General features: G+C 32.8%; 3 protein-coding genes across 3 annotated transcripts; all 3 read left to right on the top strand.

The window, feature by feature from the left end:
• Positions 1-353: 353 nt before the first annotated feature.
• Positions 354-2,536, top strand: LOC145604245 (peroxidase 57-like). The gene is made up of 4 exons (XM_081660178.1): positions 354-631; positions 1,246-1,425; positions 1,824-1,995; positions 2,112-2,536. Exons 1-4 carry the CDS (start codon positions 407-409, stop codon positions 2,534-2,536), a joined length of 1,002 nt encoding a protein of 333 aa, XP_081516304.1. The 5' UTR covers positions 354-406.
• A 2,539-nt stretch (positions 2,537-5,075) lies between these two features.
• Positions 5,076-6,966, top strand: LOC145604244 (peroxidase 57-like). Its single transcript, XM_081660177.1, has 4 exons — positions 5,076-5,726; positions 5,915-6,094; positions 6,220-6,379; positions 6,557-6,966. The coding sequence occupies exons 1-4, from the start codon at positions 5,076-5,078 to the stop codon at positions 6,964-6,966; spliced, it is 1,401 nt and encodes a 466-aa protein (XP_081516303.1).
• Positions 6,967-12,370: 5,404 nt separating this feature from the next.
• Positions 12,371-13,961, top strand: LOC145604242 (peroxidase 57-like). Its single transcript, XM_081660176.1, has 5 exons — positions 12,371-12,381; positions 12,473-12,821; positions 12,994-13,172; positions 13,284-13,444; positions 13,552-13,961. The coding sequence occupies exons 1-5, from the start codon at positions 12,371-12,373 to the stop codon at positions 13,959-13,961; spliced, it is 1,110 nt and encodes a 369-aa protein (XP_081516302.1).
• The last annotated feature ends 4,335 nt before the right edge of the window (positions 13,962-18,296 follow it).

Genomic DNA, 18,296 nt, shown 5'->3' with positions numbered 1-18,296 from the left:
AGTTTACAAATGGTGTAGGGCCACTAAGATCCTCAATTAGACCCTTAAAAATTGATAATTCCATACTGTTTCAATATAATGTTCTCAATCAGTCTTCATTTTTCAAAGCCTCTATATAAAAATGGCAATTTGACAATATAAAATAATTGAACTATTCTTAAAATACAACCAAATGAATCAAATTCATGCTTTACAAAGAAAGACATGGCACATAGTCATTTAGTTAGTTGGTTGCACGTAGCATTGTTATTATGCATGGACTTAACCTACCATATAACATTACATTAAAACCATAACTTTGATGTATATTCCCTATAAATGTTATTCATTTCCAATTTCTTTTCCAATTCATATACTATTAATCAGACCGTTTCAGGAAGGAGGTGAAGGAGGTAGATAAGTAGTCATGAGGAGAAACAATTCGTCGGTGGCCTTGTTAGCCCTCGGGCTCATAGTCATGACCCTGGCCGGCCAGTGTTACGGTCAGTTGGTCGTCAAGTTTTACAATGGCCAGTGTGGTGATATTGATGTTGAGGAGTATATCCGTGGGAAAGTGAAATTGGCTTTCGATGATGATATAACCCTAGCAGCTGCCATGCTTCGTATGCTCTTCCATGATTGCTTTGTTAGGGTATACTCCAATTCTCCTTCTTGATTAGTATTTCAGTTTTCATCTAGTTTTGCGCCCTTATTAAGGCTTAAAATGTACTTGTTTGAATTATTTTCGTAGTTATGAGTAATTAATCGTTTAGAAAGGTGTAAAATATAGATATAAAAATGACTAATAAGGGCCGACCATCTTCAATTCACCTTAAAAAAGAAAAGTTCAAATAAGTTTTAATAAGGGCTATCTATGTTCGTTTTACAGCAAAACTATAGAGATGCATGTAAGTTCATCTTAAATACCGATCAAAATTTGTTGTGGAGAATTGGAAACGTAGTTAATAACATACAAAGCTAAGACATGAATACCAATATATAATGTCTTACTTTGTATATTGTCAATCACCAAATATAGTTAATTAAGTTTTAGGTATTATAGTTAGATTTGTTCGTATGAAATTGCATAACCAAGACAATTTTTTATTGATTATTGTATTCTAACTTGTAGTTAAACCATTCACCAAAAAAAAAAAAAAAAAAAAAAAAAAAACTAAAACTTGTAGTTAAACAGGGTTTAATTATTTCTCCTTTCATCTAATGCTTGATGCTTATATATTTTCGATGTTAATCTGTTTTGAATAGGGATGTGATGCATCACTTCTACTCGATGGAGAAAACACTGAGAAGACTGCAGGGCCAAATAGATCAGTCAGAGGTTATGAACTCATTGATGATATTAAGAGAGACGTAGAGAATGTTTGCCCTAACAAGGTTTCTTGTGCTGATATTATTGTTATAGTGACAAGAGCAACCGTTGAATTGGTACGTAAATTTAATGTTTTTGCTTAACTTAAAAATTAGTTTGTTTCTAATTTGATATATGCCATTGAGCTATTACGAATTTATGATAGAACATAGAAAGCTAGGTATCACTAGTTCACTACCATATCGATATGAAAAAAAGATCATATAACTTGTTTTGATAAATCGTTGAAAAATAGTTGCAGCTATTAACAATATACGAATATATAATACGTACATTGACAAATTAGGTGCTAAAGTGAAAGATAGAATACAAGTAGTTTCAAAGAAAAAAACATTAAAGATAATTTATTTGACGATGACAAATGTTAAATAGGCTTGCTTTTGTTGTTGTTATTATTGTTTCATGAGAAACTGTCTCACATATTGTTATTTATACGCATATGAATACTATATAGGCAAGTGGCGGCGCAATTGCATACAATAAAGTAGAAACAGGGAGACGTGATGGTGAAACCTCTCTAGCTAGCGATGCCATGAGCTTACCTCCTCCAAATGTGCCCGTATCTCAAGCCATATCAACATTTGGTGCCAAGGGATTCACTGCTGAAGACTTTGTCCTCCTTTTGGGTAAATCATATAAAAAAAACGCGTATTAAATTTTATTATATGAAGTACATTTTTGTAACGTGCACACACTATATTATTGTTTCTTCTAATTACCATTTATCAATGTACATATATAGGTGCACATACTGTTGGAAAAGCACAATGCGTTAATTTTCAAGACCGTATGTACAACTTCAACGGCAAAGCAGGAAGATCAGACCCTAGAATCGATAGCACTTTTCTCAACGTTTTGAAAAATACTTGTCCCGAAAATGGGATGAAGACCAACCTCATCGATCTTGATCAAATTTCTCCAACTGAAGTAGACAAAAAGTTCTACGATTCGATCCTAAAAAATCTTGGAGTTCTCCAAATTGATCAAGACATTGCTTATGATAGAGCAACTCGCAGAATTGTGGAAGATTTAGCAGCTAATAGAATTGATTTTAATGCTAAATTTGCTTTGGCATTGGATAAGTTGGCTAGACTTAATGTTCTTACAGGATTACATGGACAAATTAGGACAACTTGTCGCATGGTAAACAAGGGTATAATTGGTTAAGTCATCTAAAATTTTGGATAGACTTTATTACAAAGTAATTAAAATCCAAATTAAATAATTTGGATTTTGTGATGACGATCATTCATTAATTTTATTATGGTGTTACTCTATATTTATTTGAAGGGAATTATGATTTTCTCGTACCTAAGAGGCAAGGTACATTTTGTATTTTGATGTGTTACAACTTACAAGTATACCAATTGAATTGAATTGAAACGAAGTTTATTACTCTTGAAAATTTTTAAGCTATACTTTGTCATGAGATTGATGCATAATAGCAGCATAGAATTAGATACGTGTTGGGGCATGCGCGATGCACTACTAAAGAGACAAAGGAAAGGGTCATGACTTGTGAAGTTGTGAGCTTGCGTTGAGGATGAAGGGTGTGTCCCACCGTATACATAATAAATCTGTCTCACCTAATATTTTGGGAAAATCATGGAGGCATTTTCGTGAATAAATCAATAACTTTTTCATGTGGGCTCTACAATTGAATAAAGTTGTTGGTTTATTCACGAAAATGCCGTGTGATAGAGAAACAAAATTTGTTTATCACTATGAGAAATTGGGACATCCCCTAATACTTTTACTAGGTTCCTAGCTCTGATGCACGGAAACGTCAAAATTCATTGACGTATCGTTTCCGAAACGTTTCGGAAACGTTTTACGTTTCGAAACGCATTTGAAAGTTTCCTGGTTTTGCAAAACGTCTCACACCATTTGAAAGTTTGGAAACCTTGGGGAAACTTAATCAGGGGTATATAAAAGCGTTTCCCCTTTAAAAAAGCAATTAAACCTTGGTAATTTGGGGTTTATTTTTGTTTTAATTTGAGAAAGAGAGGAAATAATCTTACAAATTATCGTCATCGTTCATCTGTGTGACTCTTGTATGGCCGTATGTAGAAGATTAAGAGTTAGAGGAAAAGCCTAAACTACTTTGTCTTGTTATGATGAGCAATTTTAGTTTTTATTCGCAAGTGATGATCTTGAAATAATCTCCAACAATTACGGGAATATGTAAAGAGGTGACTTTTGTGTAATTTGAACACGGACATACTTGTTGTATAAACACACGTAATACATTATATTGTCCCATTACAAGAGACCTAGTGACGTGCGCTGTATGATGGATTATCATTAATCAATAATGAAAGTTTAGCGGTGGGATTATTGTTTAAGTCAACTTAAGGAATTTCCATCAACATTCTGCAACGTATAATCTTGCAAAGAACAAGCATTTTCTCCATCATTATAAATATTTTATACTTAGACCACCTTAATTTTAGTGATTGACCACATGGATGTTCATATACAAAGTCTAATGAATTTGACTTTTTTTTCCCCTCATTATTTTATAAAAATATTGAATTTGACTTTGGACATAATCTCACCGTCATAAAATTAAATAAAGTTAAAATTTATAAAAATTAAAATATATAGATTATGTTCTTAAGCTGTCTGATAACTAATTAATACGGAGTAGTAAAGTTTTGTAAAATGAAATACGCTTCATTTGAATCCACTGGCAGACTGACTAGAAGCTTAAGCTAATCATAATTTAATTAATATTGGGGATGACGTGCGATTATTTTAATTTTGAGCGCGTTTTATTTTGTGGATTGATTAGGAACAACTAATTTGTCAATATGATAGGGAGTAGTAATCTAGCAAGCTACTAGCTTAGTATCAATGACTAATTAATGGCTGCAAATGAAAATTAACTTACCACAAAGTATCTGAAGAACAAACTTAATTAATTATCTAGCCAATCTAGGATCCAAGTCTCTACGTGCACCCAATTTGCTAAAATAAAAATTATTTTAATTTAGCAAATTGGGTTCTAGTATATGGGTTTTGGTCCAGTAGTCTCTTCATAAAACCGATCTCAAAAAAAAAAAAAAAAAAAAAAAAAAATCCATATAAACTTTTTCCGTTTCTTTATACTTGCAACATTTTTCTAAAAAATAAATGTGACAATAGTTGGAACACACTATAAAAGAAAAACTTTTATGGTGAAAATGTACTATATTGTTATTTAGAGTTCATGACCCACTTGATTATATTTCTAACAATCTGTTAACCCCATTTTAAAGTGTATTATATTATGTAAAGTGTATTTTTAAGTACCGTGATAAAATGTGTGTTGCAAGTATAAAGAAACGGAGAAAGTACAATATATCCTACAGAAAGGTTCCATGGTTCTAATACGTAGTAATAAATTAAACTTAATGTACACTGCATCATTGCGGCTTTTCTGTTTCATATCAGATCATATGCTTTTAAAGAATATAAATCTCATGTCAGATCGTGTTCGAGTAAGAAAACATATTCTAATGCATACTCATCAGTTACCACACTACATAATAGCAAGTAGCAACAAATGAAACTTCCACGTTATCACATTATTTTGTAACACGAATAAAGAAATTGCGTTTATGTTTATGTTTCCTCTTGCCTTTCGTATATATAAGTGTTGCTTTCTCAATGGACCAACCCACCAAAATTTTCTCAAATCACAAAACCATTATTTTGAGCTACAATGAATCTTCCAACTTTTGATACATTACTTAAGACACTTAGCATATGGCTCATATTGGCATTGAGCCATGTTGGTGAGTGTCACGGCTCGGGTTTACCCGAAAAGCGAACTAGAATAGGTCATCGAGGTAAGTTCGATGGTCAAATGAATGCATTCAGGGGTCGTAAACTTTCACGTGTTTTACTTGATGATTCACAAGAAGCCGAAAGTCCGTTTGTTCCTTTCACTCCGTTTACCCCGTTTACTCCTTTTAGTCCTATGACTAGTCCTCCTAGTCCTAGTCCACTTATCGATTCTCCTCCCACCAATTCTTTCTCACCTTCGATAAGTCCTTCGAGTTCTCCTACGACTCCGGCCCCTTCAACGCCTTCAAATCCTCCTACAACCTCGCCTTCGCCTTCTAGTCCCGTGGTTAGTCCCCCTACCAATGCTCCAACTTCTTCACCAGTAAGTCAGTCAAGTACTCCTCCAAATTCTTCCGAGCCTCCAAGACCTTCGGGTTTGCGAGTAGGGTTCTATAAAGGGTTATGCCCTACACCAAATGTCGACGTTGAGGCCACCATTACTACTAAAGTTCAAGAGCTATTTGGCAAGGACGTAACTCTTCTTCCTGCTCTACTTCGTATGCAATTTCATGATTGTTTTGTCCATGTAAGTTTTTTTTTTTTTATGTAATGTTGTTTAAAAAATAATGTAATTTTATTTATTAGGTGTCATGAAAAATTATTAACAAAACAATTTAACGTGAGTGATTGAGATTCCTTTTTGATTCCTAGATATGATTGGTTGATTAATTTAATGAGCTACTAATTTTTTTTTTGTCTATGTATTTATAACAGGGATGTGATGCTTCAATTTTACTTGATGGATCATCGTTTGAGAAAACCGCGGGTCCTAATTTGAGTGTTAGAGGGTACGAGTTTATTGATACTTTGAAAAGTGTAGCTGAAGCAGAATGTCCTGATGTTGTCTCTTGTGCCGACATTATAGCAATTGCAACCAAAGAACTTATTAAATTGGTAAATTACTTTCCTCATTGTTCACCCTCATAATTTGATATAACTTAAGTTTATTATTACGTCATATTTCTTTTGAATAACACTTTTAATTTAATCAATTAATCTCACTATGATTTACTAAATAGGGTGGTGGACCGGGATATTCTGTACAAACGGGGCGAAAAGATGGACTCGTATCTAATGCCGAAGATGTGAAACTTCCAAGCCCATTCGCAACTGTTACCGAAAGTATCTTAGCCTTTGGTGAAAAAAACTTTAACCCCGAAGAAATGTTGCTTCTTATAGGTATATTTACATTTCAAAGTCGTAATTTTATAACATTCGTTACTTTTTAGTTGTAACAAAGAAATATTATTTGTGACACATAAATATTCCTTTGTTACAAGTAAAAAAGAAACAGATGTAGTATATAGTGACATTGGTCAAGAAATTTATATATGAATGTGTTATTCATTGAAACAGCTGGTGGTCACACAATTGGAAAATCACATTGTTTGTTCTTCCAAGATCGACTTTACGAAGGTACAAGCCAATTTGATCCAAATATGGACTCGAATCTTCGTGAACAACTAAGTGGTACTTGCCCCCAAGGTACAAACTCAGATAACTTCACGTTTCTAGATCAAAATCCACTAAGCTCGAGCAAATTTGACAACTCTTTCTTAGATCAACTCATGAATGGACGAGGAATCTTACCAATAGACCAAGCTTTGTCACGTGATTCTCAAACTAGTAGCTTTGTTCTACAGTATGCTCAAAATCCTGGCTTATTCAATGCTAAATTTGCAAGTGTTATGATTAAATTGCAAGCCCTTGACGTCCTACTTGGCAATCAAGGGCAAATTAGGAAAGTTTGTAGTAAAGTAAACTAAATTTGCATACTTGCATATTTGTAGAGCATGAGGTAATAGCTGTAGAGACATTATTCTTTTCTCAATTCTCTTAGCACTAGGAGTATATCCCCAAAATTGTTTGATTTATTTATTGCTTCGTGAGTATATTATTTGTAAATGGGCTTCCTTGATCTTTTGAGTTTCGAAACTTATATTTACCCATAATGTATTAAGCTTTAAAATTTCATTCGTGAGTATATTATTTTGTGAGTATACTTATACGAGTTATACCTAATAAAAATCACAAAGGAGTTAAGGTTTAAGAGACCCGAGTCTCATTACATCGAAGGAAATTTTGCCAACAACTACTTTTTGCTTTAGCGAATAAGTATCTTTTATTTTGAAGTTTGTGAACAATCACCTTTAATTGAGTTTATGTCTTGGTAACACTACTTTTTGCTGGATCCCGTCAAAATTTATGCATAATGTTGGCCGGTGAGCCATATGCATGCCAAAGAAATGTCTAGATCCTTCTCACTTCATAATGCTCCATGATTTTATTAAGAAAACAAATCGACCTCTCAATTAAGTGCACTATTTAGAAAAAAAAAAAAACAATTAAGTATGGTCTGTAACCCAACATGAACCAAATTCTAAATATATGTACTCGTTTAGAAGTGTCAGAACTAATCACTCAATCTGAAACCAATGCATAAAAATTAAATTTAGATTTCGACTTATATGGATACAATTATTTATTATAAATCAAATTTAAAATAGATTCGAGCCAATCTCACCAAACCCGACTCAAACACTCGAATTATTACCTCTCTTGTTGCATGAACCTCCAAAGGTATTAAGCATAAATGTCACCTGTTAAATCCAATTGTAACGTGGGTATTCATGGACGCATGGCACGGTAGAGCTCATATTTTGAGGGTGTCAATGCTAATGCCCAAAGAGGTGATATCTAAAGATGGGCACGGGCCGTGCCGGAACGTGGGCGGCACGGGCCCTGCACGATTCCGGCACGGCGGCCCACATATGGGCCGTGGGCCGTGCCGTGAACAAAACTTTGGGAATTGGTACGGGCATGGCACGAGGCACGGTGGGCGGCACGATTGCCGGCCCGTGGGTCGGCACGCCGGCACGGCACTCGTAATTTTTTTTTATTATATGTATTGTAAATTAATAAAATTATTTATATAAACTTAGACATAATTAGATAAATAATTTATATAACCTTAATTAAAATAAAGTTGTTCAAAACAAAATATATTAACATTAACATAAACATAAATTAATAACATTATATATATAAAATTAAGTTGTACTAAAAAAATATGTATATTATATCGTTTTTTATTTACATTTATTATTTAAGAAAAAAAGTGGCACGGTTTGGCCCGCGGCCCGGCCCGGCCCGCCTGGCACGTGGGCCGTGCCGTGGGCTGGGGTGTGCCAAATTTAGGCACGGCACGGCACGCCCACCACCGCGGCACGGCCAGGCACGGCCCGTTGCCCATCTATAGTGATATCTATCGTCACTCTCTCATCCTTGGCCCATACCTACCCTTTTTAAGAGCCCAAGAAAGATGACGAAAAATAAGAAAAACGGATTTTTCACAACATACACCTGAGTTTTTTGTTTATTCACCATATACCCATGAGGTTTTTAAAATTCATCATATACCCCAGAGTTTTTACAAACATACACCGTATACCCTTGATTTCTATTGATTGTTAACTTTATCAATTATTAGGGTTAATTATGATTCGAAACCACCCTAAATACATCCCATTACCTTCGTAATCACCCACATTTCTTTTTCCCACCCCCAAAATCACCCCAGATTTTCTTTTCTTATCCTCAAAATCAATCGTACAGATATGGTTACGGAGATTTAGAGTGGTTTCAGGAATTGGACAAAGGAGAGAAGTGGTTTCAGGGATGGAAGGAGAGATCCAAAGTGGTTTCGATGCATAATTAATCAAATTCCACTTATCTTGTTATCATTAGGGGTATATGGTGAATTTTTGTAACAACTCAAAGGTATATGGTGAATTTGAAAATTTTCATGGGTTGAATAAATAAAAAAACTCAGGGGTAGATGGTGAAAAAACCGTAAGAAAAAATGTCATTTATTATCATATTGATCTCAATTGTGGATTTTGTAAGAACTTCCACCGGTGTTCTTACTAGTTGTAAACTTTAAAAAGTTTTAAACGCATCAATAATAAGATCTCATCCTTGAGATGTTTTTTTTTTCTATTATGATTAATTTCGTTGTTTATTCGTTTAGCAAGGATTGAACATCTTTTTATAATCACCATAAGGATCAGGAGGACTTCATGAGCATTTTCACCCAAAGGACTATATATCAGTGGATTTCAAGCCAATGTTAACTCGCATATTGTATTGATTAGGGCCTGTTCTAATTGACCGAACTGAGCTGAACTGAACTAAACTAAACTATTGGAGCTGAACTGAACTTGAAGTGAACTGAACTAAACTGAAAATAATCTGAAAAGAACAGACCCTAAGATGAAGTTTTGTTAAGGTGGTTGTTGATTGATTTGCGATATAATTAGTTGTAAGGTGTTTCGTACTTGTATTGTTTTTTAGATTACTTAGAAATTGTATGTAAATGTCGTTTGTCTATCTTGTATCGATGAAGCAGTCCTTTTTCTTTTTGTAAAAAATAAGTACATATGTCGCAGTTATCTTAGGTCTTTTTGCTTTAATTTGTTTCTAACTGTAGCATAAACAGTGGTATATACTCTGTATTTTGTAGGTGTTTTTTTATTGTGATGATTTGCAAAAGTTGTTATATTCACCTTAGTGCACAATGTACCCAATGTATATTTTGTTAATTTTGATGATTAAAAAGATAGTTATTGTTTTTTTTTTTTTTTTTGAAAGCAAAAGGATAGTTATTGTTCATTTAATCATCAAATGAGCAAGAAATAAGGATGATGTATTTTGTACCTAAATGTACATAAACAATTTCATATGATGTGGTACGAATAATGGTTTTAAAACCAGTTATATGCTCTGTTTGTTTTTTTTTTAAAAAAAAAAAAAATTAATTTGCCTTTGTTTATTTTTTTTTAGGAAAATTATTTGCTTTAATCTAAACTGCAATATAATGCCCCCTCCCCTTAATAATAGTTTTAATAATCCCAAATTTAGGGTTTTTTTTTATTTATTTTTTTATTTTATTAAATGATTCTAATTTTGTATTGTTCCTGAATAACTCTAACTTTTATTAGGGTAATAATTCCAACATTAGACTAATACTAATGTGCATTTAAATTCCACTTCTCCAACAATTGCTACCTGGATTTCCTATAGTCAAACAATAACAGCAATTGTATAATTTATTTTAGCGTTTAATTTTAATATTCCCTATTTTTCTATCATTAATTAATTAAATAAACAAAATAATTGCAATAATGTTAAACCTTTCTAAAAGAAGCAACAGCTCAAAGAACAAACACTGCACGTGTTGATCTCATGCATATATAAGCATATAATCAGAATTTAGTGGGAAATATAGTGATTAATCACATGGATGTTTAAAGAATGAAGTGTTATGAATTTGACTTTGTTTTTATTTATTAAAATAATGAATTTGTCTTCATTAGCATCATAATTAATAAAAATTATGTTCTGTAACAACGTTATTATTGGTTGTGATTTTGTGAATAATATGATCTTAAGAAACAAAAATAGTTTCAATAAAAAAAAAAAAGATAAAAAAAGTTGTGAATAAAATAAATTGCTCTTTATTTGAACACAACTTGGAGATTATTGACTAGAAGCTTAAGCTAATCATAATTAGGTAGTATATTATGTTTTGTTGAACTTGAGAAAGGTAGTATATTATGTTTTGTTGAGCAAAGGGGGTGTCAGTGCATGATTATTCGAATTTTGAGCATGTAAATACTCCCTCCTTCCCTTAATACAATGCCTCTTTTGAGCATTTATTCTTCACATAATAAAGAGAAAGAGTCATTGTATTAAGGGACGGAGGGAGTAGAATTTAATAAGAATAATTTCAAATTTTCACACATAGCTATGGAAATGTTAGTTTTGGGAATTTTATGCATTGGGTGGATGGACTCATGGTAAATGGATTAATCTTATATTTTGTGAAAAAAATTACATAAATTTATTAAACTAGATGAAACCTGTGCGATGCACGGTTTGTTTGAATTTTTTAAAAATCTATTTTTTTGTATTTATATGCTAAAATTTGTTATATGTTTAGATAAAATTCCTAACATCAAAAGATATTATTTAATTAATTAAAACTTAAAAATATCATTCGCGGATTTTTCTTGCGTGACATTTAAATCAATTAATTATTCTAAAAGAAATTAATAATCTCTTATTTAATTGGCTACAACTAAAATTTATTATCTTACGTGACGCGCTAAGAAAATTAAATCCTACGTGGCTCTCTAAAACCTCGGGAAAAAACTCCCCTTTATATATATTAGATTAGATTGATGCAAAGTGTTTTTGAATTACGGGACATGATAACAACTCGAGTTGTACTTAAACTAACCTGATAATGGTCCGACTCATAATTGGATCAAACACAGTAATGGCCTAAACCAAACTCGACCTTTATGATAATGACTTAACCCAAAATTGACCTGGACCAAATTTGACTCAAACATGTAACAACATGCAAAGAACATGTATCAAACCTGAACCAGATTGACTTGAACTTGAGTTGAATTGACTAGAAATTGAATCTCCTCTAAAACCCACTACCCAAACTCTATAGAATGCATGATCTGACATGATTCGACTCAAACCCGACCCACATATACGAGAATCGAGGAGTAGTTTCGTATAGGGCTAATAGCCTAATATTATACAAGTTCTTCGATATATCATATACAAAGGAGTATTTTCTAATACAAAGTAATTAAGTAACTTGTTACTCTATATCATTGCGGCTTCCTTTTTCAATAATTTCACGTAGCATATGCTTTAAAAGATTATAAATCTTGTGTTGGATTGTGATCGAATAATGTAGTCTAGCTAATGCTTACTTATAATTAATTTTTTTTTTGAGGGAAACTTATAATTAATTTAATCACATGCATTATTGGAACCAAAAAAAAAAACTTGCATGCACGTAGTCGCGTTATATTGCATAATGAATATAAAATTACTTTGAACTTCCTTTTCCCGTCATATATAAGTGAAGTGTTGCAATGGACTAAACCACAAAAATTTGCTCAAATTACAATTGAATTGAAAAACAATTAAGAGCAACATTCTTACTAATTTAGTTCAATAAATACACTATGAGTCTTCCAACTTTTGCAACATTACATAAGGCAATTACCATATGGCTCATCTTGGTATTGAGCCATGTTGGTGAGTGTCATGGGAGCTCTAGATTGGGTCATTGGCCTAACGATGATGGTCAAGTAAATGCTTGGGAGGGTCATACACGAGAAGACGATAATCATTTACCAAGTTTACGCCATTCACCCCGTTTACTCCATTTACCCCGTTTAGTCCTACGGAACCTAATTTTCCAAACCCTAATTCTCCATTCAATCGTCCAACCGACTTTTTTTCTCCTTCAATAAGTCATAGTCCACCTACAAGTTCACCTTCAAGTGGATTGCTTAATCCCCCCACAAATGCTCCTAATTCACCATTAAGTCCTTCAAGTCCTCCTAATTCTCCCAATAATCCTCCAAAACCTTCTGGTTTGCAAGTAGGCTTCTATAAAGATTTATGTCCTAACAAAAATGTCGACGTTGAGGCCACCATAACATCAAAAGTCCAAGAGCTTTTTAGCAAGGATGCAACTCTTCTTCCTGCGATCCTTCGCTTGCAATTTCATGATTGTTTTGTCCATGTAAGTATTTTTTCCTAATCTATTTCAAAAATATCTAAAATAATAGTAAATAGAATGGGAAAAAATTACCAAAAATATCACATGATGAGTTCGATCTTAAGATTTCTTGTTAATTTCTAGACATTGTTGATTATTAACAAGTTGGTTCCTTTTGCCTATATTTTTATACAAGGGATGTGATGCTTCAATTTTGATTAATGGACCATCATCTGAGAAAAATGCGGGGCCTAATTTAAGTGTTAGAGGGTACGACTTTATTGATTCTCTAAAGAGTGTGGCTGAAGCAGAATGTCCCGAGGTCGTCTCATGTGCTGACATTATTGCAATTGCCACTAAAGAACTTATTAAATTAAGCTGGTAAATTATTTACTAGTAATTTATTTGCCTCACAATTTGGTAAAATTAATGTTTATTATTTCTAGATAATAATATTTGTATCCTATTAATGGATTAACCTAAATAGGGTGGTGGACCAGCATATTCTGTACAAACAGGACGAAGAGATGGACTTATATCTAATGCTCAAGATGTGAGACTTCCAAGCCCATTCGGATCTATTACTCAAAGTATCTTAGCCTTTAAAGAAAAAGGCTTCACTCCTGAAGAAATGGTGCTTCTTTTTGGTATAGCTTTATAATTCTATCATTTAATTTATAGAAAAATAACCATTCTATGAACATACATTGACATTAATCAAGTATACTTATTGATGAGTAATTCATTGAAATAGGTGGTGGACACACAGTTGGAAAATCACATTGCTCATTCTTCCAAGATCGACTTTACGAAGGAACTATCCAATTTGACCTAACTATGGACCTAAACCTTCGTCAACAACTACGCCTTAATTGCCCCCGAGGCACACCATCAAATAACTTCGCATTTTTGGATCAAAACCCACAAAGCTCGAACAAATTTGACAACTCTTACTTTGATCAACTCCTCAAAAGACGAGGAGTCTTACCAATAGACCAAGCCTTAACACGAAATCCTTTAACAAATGGCTTTGTTCGACAGTTTGCTCGAAATGATACTCTATTCAATACCAAATTTGTAAGAGCTATGGTTAAAATGCAAGCCCTTGATGTCCTCCTTGGCAATGAAGGACAGATTAGGAAGGTTTGTAGTAAAGTCAACTAAGACTCCCATGCATGGAAAATAATAATTGCAGAGATAATCTCAATTTTCTTAGGGGAAATGAAAGTGTGTATCCCAAAATTGTTTGATTTGTTATTATCTCTATTATATTTGGGCTCCTAGGCCTATTTAGTTTCAAGTCATTTTATAATAATCTTTGAATTTTTATTCATTTTTAATCTGTTAACAATTTAACATATCTATTGTGACTCCAATCTATTAACCAATTCCATAATTTTTTTCGTTCATTTTTGTAGCAACTTCCTTCAAGTTGCACAACAATACAAATAACAACATTTTCCAATATAATTACACGTATGTAAATATAGTCTCACAACTAGGCGAGGCCATAAGCTTGTAGCATAAGGTTGTTGTAAAAGGTCAACATGGCTAGCACGGGAAGATGCAAAAAAATAAAGAATATCCCTATAACTATTTCAGTTCTATATATAGAAAAGAAATGTCTCTATAATATCAATCACACATGTAACACGCGAAAGTTTCAAAGAGACAAGTTAAATGATTATACTGAAGTTTTTGTATAAACAGATTAAACACCCAGATTGTACGGGATATATAATGACCCAACTCATTACTTATATAAAAAGCCTTTAATATACCAATGAACCGTGCAAGTTATTAAAAGCACACTAGCCCAAGCCTATAATCTAAAAAAAGTATGAACATTAAAAAGGACTATAAATACCAAATTACCAAGTGACATGTGTAATCCCTCGTATTTTTAAATATTTTATAAATGAAAATTTATTTTATTTATAATATTTATTTGTTATTTTTCATAATTTAATTTCAAAAGTTTCAAATTATTAATCTGGGTCGAAAATTATTTGAACAAATTATTTTATGCACCTTTATTCTACAATTTATGTCCAATTACACAAGCCTAACCCATTTGTTTACTTAATCGACCCATTATTTTTATGAGGCCCAATCTTTCTTTTTATCCTACAATAATTCTCTCCTATAAATACCCGATGAATCTCCAAAAATTTCCCTCACAAAAAGGTTAGTCTTATTTTCATCCTCCTTTGTTTCATTATTTTGCTTAATGTTAATTTAATTGTTTTGGGTTTTGATTTTAGTATAAAGATTATATTTTTAGTATCAAATTATATTTTAATGGTATAAAGATTATAAATTTCAGATTATATTTATGTTATAAATTTCATATTTTATGAATTATAAACCTAGGGTTTCAATTTATTGAAAATCATGATTTTAGGGTTTTTATGAACAATTGATTTAGGGATTTTATAGTAATGATGTTTTGAAATTTTGGTGATTATAACTACTGAATAGTTTAACTTAATTCCAGATTATTTTGAACACATAGATTCGTGTTTTAATTTTAGATTTTCGTTCGTTAATATTAATCCCGTTTTAATCCCGATCAGATTCTGAACTCATCCGATTTTGATGAAAAAGTAGTTCTTTCCATATGGAAACAACGTTTTAAGATATTATCCTCTCGTGGCCAAATTCAGCCTCTAAATATGATTTTCGGGCAGTTTTTGATTTTAACGAAGTTTTTTTTATACTTAAAATATTATCCTTGAGTTTGATTAATAAAATTAATTATGTTTAAAGTTAATTAAGCATAAATATATGTTTTTATTGAAGTTTTAAGTGTTGGAAATAGTTTCTAAGTACTACTTTTGATGTTTTATAAAGAGGGTTTAATCACCCATTAAAAAGGGAGATTTTTAGGGGTTTTTATATAATTTTCAGATTTTTATTAGACTTTGAACTTGCTGTAATTTCATGTACAAGAGTGTATTTTAAGGTTTTTATGAAGAAAAATTTAAAGAACTATATATGAGCCTTTAATTTTAACAAAAGGGAAGGTTTTAAAGTGTTGTTTGATTTGGATTTTGAAGGTTTTAAAGTAAGTTAGTATTGCTGTAAATTTGATTGATTAGGTATTGATTGAGATGTTATTATTTGGCTTAGGAGAGGAGTTTATTGAAGGTGATTTCTAGTTAGTAAAGTGGCATACCAATTCGTTTGCTCAAGGTACGTACAAGTTACAAAACCTTTCTTTTAGGTGCATGTTTAAGGACGACGGATCGAGAACTTAGTATCATGTATAGGGATGACTGAGTTAAATTGTTTGGTTATACATTGTGAATTTCGTATGACGTGCACTATTTTATATTGCAAGTATTATTTGTGCTCTAATTATGCAAGGTGCGCTTAGAGGCAAAGGTATATGATTGGTGTAATGATTAATTTATTACTCATTCATGATTATGCAAGCATGATGAGTAAAGGAAGAATTTAAGTCTTCTAAGACGAGGTTGAGGTTTTGGGGTGCCTTATGCACTCAAGGTGTTTATACACCGAGGTAGTAAAGGAATAAATAATAAATGTTGCTTGCCACTAATAAATCAAGAATTGAAATTGAAAAGTTGTTTTACTTGATTGAATTGATATTGGATTGATTGTATTGTTATGCATATGAGTCATCACCAAATCTAAACCTGTAAATCACGTAAAGTGCAAGATGGATGAGCAATAAAACTCTGGATTGGTGCACTTCTGGAGTAATGACAATCAGGGGTTGGGGTACATGGGGTATTAGCCGTGTACTTTTCTCGAGGCCGTCTGATCTACGAGCCTCTTATTTCAAATATTTTTCAAAACTAGGAGTTAGGTGAGATCTCATACTAACTACGGTCACGGAGTCGCGCCCGTGGTCGTTGGATGTTTATTTATGTTTCCGAAAGGAGGCATGGGGTTTTTCTTTTATTGATGTTCCAAATGGAGCATGGGTTGGACAACCTTGTCTATTGCGTAATCCAATGAATAAAAATAATGATTTACCTATTATTAATTAATGGAGTCTTAGTAATATAAATAGTTGAGTCGTGTGTTGAGTCTATAATTTAATGATGCATGATGATTGATTATTAGTAGCATGTTATGGATTTCTTAATTTATTTTGCAGCTTGTATGTACTCAGCTTTGCTGATTGCGTGCTTTGTGTGTCTTTCTTTGGTCATGGCCTTCGCCTTTTAATGACCCTGTGACGATCCAATTTTTACACTTGTAATATTGGGGAGCAGAATTACCACAGGTTCTTACACATGCATCATTCATCAGGGTCGTGGGATCTTGAGTAGAGAGTTGGTTGTTTGCATTTTATTTCTTTTGCAAGTTTGAATTTATTTTAATTCGATTTTATTCGACACTATTTCTTTTGGGTTTGAATTTATTTGAACACTGAATTTAATCACTTACTACTTTTATTGGGTTTTGAATAAGGGCCTTAATGGTTCCAAGTTGTATGACTTAATTTGGTTTCATTCGTTGGTTTTGAAACTTATTTATAACTGATTTAGTTTTTCCGCTGCTATTTTCTGATAAAGCCTTAACGTTTGAACACGTGGCGGTAACACGCCAGTAATTCTCTTGAATATTGTTCAGGGTCCTCACAGGTTTAAAGAGAGAATTATTGGGGTGTTACAACATGGGAGGGCTCTCTCTCTCTCACTTTCTCTATTTTCTCTTACTCTCTTATGCTCTTATCATCATTTCGGTTCCACCCCGGAACACAGATTTAAGTTCAAAGGCTTTTTTTACTCATTTGATGAGTAAATGAACAATAATAAATAACCTTAATTTGAAGGATTACATGCATATAACTAAACTAAGACTATTAACATAATAAATACGAAATCCAATAATAAATCCCTGATTATATTATTAATATAAAATAAAAATAAAAATGAAAAAACTATCTCCTCTCTCCTCTTTCCTCTCTTCAAATCCTAGCCTCCATTGTTGAATTTTGAAGGGGCTTTCATCGGTTTTAACCGGTGAAAAGCCCCAGTCCTTGTTTCTTTAAAGTTTTTTTTATAGGTTTATACTAATGCTTCCTCTTTTGGGGAGGAACTTATCTCCCTCGAAAAAATGGGTTTGCGATCTCCTTCAAAAGACAAGGGTTTTTCGACTTCTTTCGAAAGACAAGGTTTATCTCCTTTGGGGAGAAATTTCTTAGTTTTGCATCCATGATATTCAATATAGTAGATTGTCGGTACCACTACTAGAAAAAAGGTCATTTCCGACGGAAAAATTCCGTCGGAACCACCTCGAAATCCGTTTCCGACGGAATTCCGTCGTAACCGGTTGTCGGAAAACCTTTCGTAGGAAATTTGTCTTTTTCCGACGAAAATTCCGTCGGAAACACTTTTCCGACAGAATTTCCGACGGAATTTTCCGCCGAAAGAGGTTTTACAGCACCAGGAAAATCCGTCGGAAATTTCCGACGGATACGATTCCGTCGGAAATTTCCGACGGATACGATTCCGTCGGAAC

The sequence above is a fragment of the Chenopodium album genome, chromosome 22 (assembly GCF_948465745.1).
Source record: "Chenopodium album chromosome 22, dcCheAlbu1.1, whole genome shotgun sequence".
NCBI lineage: Eukaryota > Viridiplantae > Streptophyta > Magnoliopsida > Caryophyllales > Amaranthaceae > Chenopodium > Chenopodium album.
The sequence above is the reverse complement of the archived record's forward strand: the minus strand, read 5'-3'. Positions and strand labels throughout refer to the sequence as shown.